Raw genomic sequence first — 7,620 nt, 5'->3', positions numbered from 1 at the left:
TCCGGGGGAGGGACTTGTTTTATACCACGTGACCAAACACGGAAGTAATGGCTCGTGTTGGACGGTTGCACTTTGTGTGAAGTCTTTTGGTCTAAGGCTTTTTTTGTTTGTTTGTCATTTTCACCATTTTGAGCAAGTTAATCGATAGAGTTAGACTGTGAACATGACCCAAGCAGAGAAAGAGCAAGATAATGGAAAGGAAAAAGAGAAAGAGCGCGACAAAGAGAAGGAGAGGGAACAGCGAGGAGTGAAAAGACCCATTGCTCCACCGACCATCCCAGAGCCCCTCCAGGAGGTGAATTTACGAATCCCCTTTTGGTAGTGCTGTGCCATTTAGACATAATTTACAGCCAGGTATATTATTATAATTTTGATATGGGTTTTTCGTTAAAATTACATTCATTCACTGGCAGACATTTTAGAGCATTTTTACAGTTTCAAGACCAACAGGATGTTGCGGTCAGTGATTATGTACATACCCAACTACCAAATGAAATTCGCCCTTTTCTGTTCTTTGATAATCATCAGTAGGAATAAAGGTACATTACACAAAATGCAGCCGTTTCTCCGCACAAACTGCTGATCTGATATCTAAAATGTGACATCAATGTCTGCCCTGCGACTGGCTGGCGACCACTTCGGAGTGTTGTCTGCCTTTCGCCCATTGTCAGCTGGGATAGGCTCCAGCACCTCCCCGTGACCCTGTACAGGATAAGCGGTTTGGAAGATGACATGACATGGCATCAATGTCATCTACTGGTGGTTGTGCATCAGTAAAGTTGTTCCTAAGTTTGAAATTTACGGCGTAAAGTACCATCAGACGCTCCCCCAACCAACCTCGTTGAAAAACGTAATTGACAAGTGAACAATTGCAGTGAATGGGTTTTAATGGGCATGTTTTTGGTGGTAGTCCACCTGTGGTTTAAATGAGGAGAGACTTGTGGTGGCCTGTTAACTCAGCTCATGGTTAAAGCGTGTTGCTAATAACGCTATGGTTGTGGGTTCGATTGCCGTATGGGCCAATGGCTCATTTTATGCATGGCTAGATTAAGCATTTCTGGTTGAAAGGTTAGATGTCATAACAGTCTTTTTATATATCTGTCAGTATGTTATAAACTAAAATAGGACAAACTGATATAAGCAGGCTGAAAAGTAACCTCTGATACCGTAGAGTTGTGAAGTAGGCCCTAATGGAGGACTGCGGGAATCTGAAAATATTATTTACTGTTGAGAGGCTGATATTCCGAGGACTTTTAGTATTTTAAGTTAAACATCTCTCAATGATGAATTGATTGTCAAAATAGTTGTTGAGTAATTTCATAATCGGTTAGTTGTTGATTAATTATTGTCCCTCTCACTTCTCTTTTACAGCAAATACAGAGCAACTTTGTAATTGTCATCCATCCTGGCTCAAGGACGCTCCGCATTGGCCGAGCGACAGACAACCTTCCGCTCACGGTCCCACATGTGATAGCACGTCGCCACAAGCAAAGTGGCCAGCCCAGACATGAAGACGCCTGGCTGCTCAGGGACGGTCTCAATGTGTGTCAGGTTTATGTAGCCTGCAAATATTTTATTTGTTGTTCTCACTGACCTCATTGCATCCTTCCTCATGCTCTGTGCCAGAAACCTGAAAGTAACGAGCAGAGGCAGAACGGGCTTAAAATGGTTGACCAGGCCATTTGGTCCAAGAAGATGTCCAATGGAGTGAGGAGGACTCCAGTGTCTGCTGAGCAGGTGTGTGTGTTAAGAAATATATCTTGACCAGGAAACCCTACTTTAAGACCTCCAACAAAAACTATTATTACAATATGTGTGTACCTTTTCAACTCTGGTACACACATGGTACTAACTGTTTTTCATTAGATTGATTAATATTCATGGCCTAAAAGTGTTTTTCATACGGATATTTACTGTAATTCTGACTTAACTTTAGAGTGAATAGTTGTTTGTCTATAAGTATGCGCACTGCAATTGGCTTGTGACCAGTCAAGAATGTACCCTGCCTCACTCTCAAAAGTCAGATGTGACGCCTGTTACTGTATTGAATACAAGGATTCTAGAAAATTAATTGATGTACAGTATAGCTTACATTTACATGTTAATGTAAAACGGCACAACAAATACAAAAAAAGAGTGCAACGGAAAGCAAGAAAAATAAAAAGGCATGGCAAATTGAGGCTGAAAGTGAAACTTTTTCCTGTTGAAATTCAAGCCACGTGTAACAAGTGAGCCCAGTGATTGACTCACCATGTCTCAAAAAAGTGTGTAAAGTCCTAAAACATGGCGGACTCTTGGGAAAAGAACTGTTTAGATGTTTGAGGCGTCACTAAAGCAAAAATTCTTAGCATCAAAGTCACTGTTGTGCATAAAATATATTAAATTGGCCAGCTCTCAAGGGGTCTCTTTTTTGAAAATGGCTGGCATTGAAAGGCCGGATGGATGTAAGAAGTGACATTTCCGCCTACTGATAAATGTTATTACTAGAATTTTTTATTCAGTCATGTTGATATACTCTATGTAGGGGTCCAGTGGAAAACCTTGACACGGGTTTTGTATTTAGGCCAGGGCATACAACTGTCAGATCCGTCCAGCCGTGCTAGACAGCAGCTCCAGAGTGAAGTGGACCAACACATCTCACCATCCCCTTTATTTGATAGGGGAGGAGGTAAGTCCAAGAGTCTGCATGAAAATAAAGAAGTTCAGCATCAGCTCATGGTCTCCGCCTCTTCCCACCCATCACAATACAGGCCCTGTATGTGAAACCAACAGACTGTTACAACATCCACTGGCCTATAGTTCGAGGTCAACTCAACGTGCACGCCGGTCCCGGAGGCTCGCTGACTTCTGTCCTGGCTGACCTCGAGACCATCTGGAGTCATGCTATTCAAAAGAATTTGGAGATCCCGCTCAAAGACCTAAAGGTGGGAAGCATAGCAGAATTAATTATTTTTTATATTTTTATATGGATATGTACAATGTAGACAAAAGTCTTGGCATGCAGTGTTGGTAGGTTGAGACCGAATACGAAATATCGCATTGCCCTGCATGTTTGGCTTGCGCTTGTTCGTGGGGTTGCTTCGAGCGGAGAAGAGAAAAAAACAGAAAAAAAAAGTTTGAACATCGCCAGTCAATCATGGTGACCGATGGTTGTGGACTTTGGCAGCTAAATGTTATCCTGGGTCACAGTTCTACAGCTGTAAACAAGTCAATACACTCAAATTCATCGTTCCCCATTCACCAAGCTTGCTTCTTTTTGGTTCGGCTCATTATTGGAAGCTGGCTGTGTTGTATAACTCTCTGTCCCACAGACCGCAATGATATTGTCCTACATTGTTGTTATTTCACCACGCTGTGTGTGTCGGTTAGTGCTTGTTGCTGCTGCCTTCTCCTGATGTTGTATTTAATGAGGGCAACGGTTTACCAACATCAAATCAGCCCCAGTGGTCCTTGGGAAACCTAAACATTTCTCACATTTTCATTGAGAGACAAAAAAAAGCTTTGTTAATGTCTTTATTTCACATCATGTTTTGTGACTGTTGACAGTATTACAGATGCATCCTTTTGGTTCCTGACATCTACAACAGGCAGCATGCCAAGGAATTGGTCTCTATGCTGCTGCTTAATATGGGCTTTTCAGGTACCGTATTCCACTTGTCATGCTTTCAGGTCAGCCTCCGCTTTACAAAACCGTACCATCGTCTTATTTTTTCCATGCGTATTTGTGTGTACAGCAGTCATAGTGCACCAGGAGTCTGTGTGTGCCACATTTGGCAGTGGATTAAGCAGCGCTTGCGTCGTAGATGTTGGAGACCAGAAGACCAGTCTCTGCTGTGTAGAGGACGGAGTTTCCCATCGGAACTCCAGGTCAGGATATTTATTGAGAAAATGTGTACTTGTGGACTTTGACTGAACCAAGGTTCATATTGACAAGTTTAACATTTCACAACGTCTCAAAAGTCATCATGGAGGCACAAGTGGGCTTCAGTTAACCAGCAGCGAAAACCAGCATAGTCTAAACCAGTGATTCCCAATCACTGTTCTGTGGGAAATCCAATTTCACTTACTGGCAATTTGTCTGATTATTAAATTATGATTTATTGATTACATGTAAAATGCTAGCAAAGTATAGCAACAGGCGGAAAATTAAATGCTGTTTCACTAGATGGCAGAATGTACAATTAACCTGTGTACCCTCCTCTTTTTTGGTCAACTCAACAGGCCCAGATTTCATACTGAGTTAGTAAACTGAGACAATATAAATATCATTTACAATACTGTATATACTACTCTTTGTGACGTTTTTTTCTGACGGTGTTCTGTGAGGTTTTTCTAATGTTGAATATGTGCCTTGGGTCTCAAAGGTTGAGAAGCACAACTGCTATAAAGGCAAACAGAAAGAGGATCTGTTCTGATTTATAGCTACAATTTTATTTTTTAAAAAGATTATTATTTTTATTTTAACAAATAATGTAATACTAGCATACCTAGAACAAAAGAAAGGGAATGTAGTGAGGTTTCTCAGGCTGGCAAACTAAGGGAGTACATCAGCTTTGGTAGTTTGTTTTTATCTGCTGGACTGACTGAGTCATGAACGTGCTTTCTCAACGTGCTTGCTCGTATTTCTTTACAAGAATTAGAAAACCCAAAGTGACTTCCTTTTGTTGGCTGTGCATTCGAATTTGACAACGGTTAACTGTAATTTTACATAAAAGTAAATATTTAATGATGGGAAACACGTTTTGTTTTGTATTTCTCAAAATGTCACTGTGTCTTTTTTTTTTTTTTTTTTTTTTTTTTTCCCCCAGAGCATTCATACTTGCTATTTTACGCTTCACAGGTTGTCTTTGGCATATGGTGGTGCAGATGTGACCCGCATTTTATTCTGGCTCCTGCAGAGGGCAGGATTTCCTTACAGAGACTGTCAGTTGTCCAACAGATTGGACTGTCAGCTACTACAACATATAAAGGAGACACTCTGCCATCTGGACCAGGTGTGTGGGTCAAGGATTACAGATCTTTATGTTTATGTTCTTAAATTGAATACCTTCACTGTTCAAGATGTTATCAGCTTTATGATAATATGCAATATAGAATCACATTTGATGCACTTGATTTTGAATACCAAAAGAAATACAGCACTAAGAAAATGTAGGTTGCCATTGTTGTTTACGTCGCAATTTTTGTCCATCTTCCTGCATGCAAATCAATTAAAAATATTTTCCCCGGTTCCTATAAGGACATATCCGGACTACAAGATCATGAATTCCAAACCCGTTTCCCAGATGCCCCAGCTTTTCTCTTCCAGGTTCGCTTAGGGGATGAGAAATTACAGGTAACTCAAGTTATTACAACTCCATTTTGTGTTGGTTCCCACATGCCTTGACTCCTCTTGGATGATTTATTTGTTGCCTTGCATGAAATAGGCACCCATGGGACTGTTCTACCCCAGCACGTTTGGTATCGTCGGTCAGAAGATGACATCGCTGCAGTACCGTTCCCAAGGTGACTCCGAGGACCCTCACGATGAACTGTATTTACTGGCCACACACAGCAAACAAGACCAGGTAAAAGATAACTAGTGTACATATAGTGTACTCTAAATGGACACACTTGTTTATCAATCAGTCAGGGGTTTAACTAGACCACTTAGTTGACCCTGACTCTCAATTCTTCATCTTGCCAAGACATGTTAGATAACGGATTCCCTTTTTAAACACCTTTGGGTTGAACTACAACAAAGACAATGAAAGTGATAGTCAAGATCTGTGGTAAAATGCTCAGTGTTAGTATTTAGAACATTTGGATCAAAAATTAAGATTTTGCTCAATTTTATTTCAGAATTTGCTTACTACATATATATGTACTTATGATTGTTACTACTGTCATCGGTGCAGGATATTGCTAGTTAGATGTAATTTCTACTGTTCTACCATCTTTTTCCAACAGTCCTCCAAGTCCGCTTCAGACCGCAAGGCGCTCTCAAGACAAGGCGGCACTTTGGACGGTGATGCGGGTGGTCAAGGGGGCATCGGGGAATTGTCCGATCTGCCAAGGGGGAGCGGTAGCAGTGGAACAATGCAGGGCGAGACGGATATCGGTGCCTCCCAGGGGGAGTGCCTAATGGGAGTGGGGGAGGCGGAGGAGCCCTTCTCCACACATCTCTCAAAGAAGACTGCAATCATGAATCAGTTTGAGGGCAAAGCGCTTGGCCTGGATAAAGCCATCCTGCATAGCATTGACTGCTGTGGTAATAAAAACACAGAATGGAAGATGTATAAATACTGCACTGAAGATTTGTAGGAGTCAAGCGCTGTCTTGTTGTCTTTTGAAAGCCTCGGACGAGACCAAGCGAAAGATGTACAGCTCCATTCTGGTAGTGGGAGGAGGGCTCATGTTTCATGGCGCTCAGGAGTTCCTGCTTCACCGCATCATCAACAAGATGCCACCCTCCTTCAGAAGGCTTGTGGACAACGTGGAAGTAATCACAAGGCCAAAGGTAAAAGTGGCCTCTCAGTAATAATGAGTAATACAAGTTTATTAGTTTCACTAAAAGAATGCAATTAATGTGCAAATTCTGAGTGAATGGTGAAAAGCTTCTCACAGCACTGTTTGTTGACATGCTGTAGGACATGGACCCCCGACTGATATCATGGAAGGGGGGAGCAGTACTGGCCTGTCTGGACACAACACAAGAAATGTGGATTCACCAGAGAGAGTGGCAGCGGTTTGGTGTTCGAATGTTACGTGAGCGAGCTGCTTTTGTTTGGTGACTACGTACGTTACAAAAACAGACTCTGGTGAAAATCTAAGGACAAGACACAAAAAAACATTTCAACAAAGATCTGAGTATTACAGCTAGAACACTGCTGTACACTACCAGTCAAACATTTGGACAAGCTCTCATTCAATAGCGCTAGAAATTACACCCTGTTAAATAATGGGGGGGGGCGACAACGGGAAAAGCGGCAAAAACTGTGCATTGATTAGTCGACAGAATTGGAAAATGAATATCTTGCTTTGAAATTACACACTGTACAATACTGAGGAATATTTTGTTGAACTAACTACATAAATTTAACATAATGGTGGATGTATCGGTCATGAGAGCTTGAAATGAGTAAACGGCAGTGATATAGACGACACGCTTGTGGACTTTGAACCAGTAGAACGAGTCAAACGTGATATATGGTTAAGATATGTTTGTAGACAATGACCATTGACGTCTTTGTAACAGAATAAAGAATGGTAATTACCACCTTGTTTTTTTTTTTAAGTAGTGCTTCTCTTGCACTGATACTTTGTTTACGTCTTCGATTGAAACAGTAAATATGAATAAACTTGGGCCTGTGGGAAAGCCACATGTGTAAGCTCTCAAATTGTTTTGGAATTATGTTTCTATCTGCTTCAGGGGCTGAGATATTATTTTGTAGGTGTTAAATTTCTGGTAAAATTTCAGGTTTTCAAGGGTAATTCAAAAGATGACCTTGGGTTTTGGGGAGCTGTTGTGCCAGGCGCTTTAGGCCATAATGGGTTAATTTACTCAACTGCATAGTGCAATTCTCTAAATCAGAATGAAAATATGCCAATATTACAATAACCTGTTACTTGAATAAATCA

The 7,620-nt window shown here is 41.2% G+C and overlaps 1 protein-coding gene across 2 annotated transcripts; it reads left to right on the top strand.

The window, feature by feature from the left end:
• The first annotated feature begins 18 nt into the window (after positions 1-18).
• actr8 (actin related protein 8) lies at positions 19-7,361 on the top strand. Of its 2 annotated transcripts, none has more exons than XM_086026876.1 (13): positions 19-295; positions 1,372-1,542; positions 1,627-1,737; positions 2,564-2,668; positions 2,751-2,924; positions 3,547-3,640; positions 3,738-3,867; positions 4,841-4,994; positions 5,240-5,335; positions 5,427-5,567; positions 5,950-6,250; positions 6,336-6,499; positions 6,630-7,361. In XM_086026876.1, the coding sequence occupies exons 1-13, from the start codon at positions 164-166 to the stop codon at positions 6,771-6,773; spliced, it is 1,917 nt and encodes a 638-aa protein (XP_085883002.1). In that variant the 5' UTR covers positions 19-163; the 3' UTR covers positions 6,774-7,361. The 2 variants fall into 2 exon arrangements, with proteins under 2 accessions (XP_085883002.1, XP_085882992.1); XM_086026866.1 differs by having other exon boundaries at positions 3,735-3,867.
• The last annotated feature ends 259 nt before the right edge of the window (positions 7,362-7,620 follow it).

This window comes from Filicampus tigris, chromosome 1, assembly GCF_054856515.1.
Source record: "Filicampus tigris isolate MCC_2025a chromosome 1, RoL_Ftig_1.0, whole genome shotgun sequence".
Lineage (NCBI taxonomy): Eukaryota > Metazoa > Chordata > Actinopteri > Syngnathiformes > Syngnathidae > Filicampus > Filicampus tigris.
Note: the sequence above shows the minus strand (reverse complement) of the source record. Positions and strands in the feature narration are given on the sequence as shown.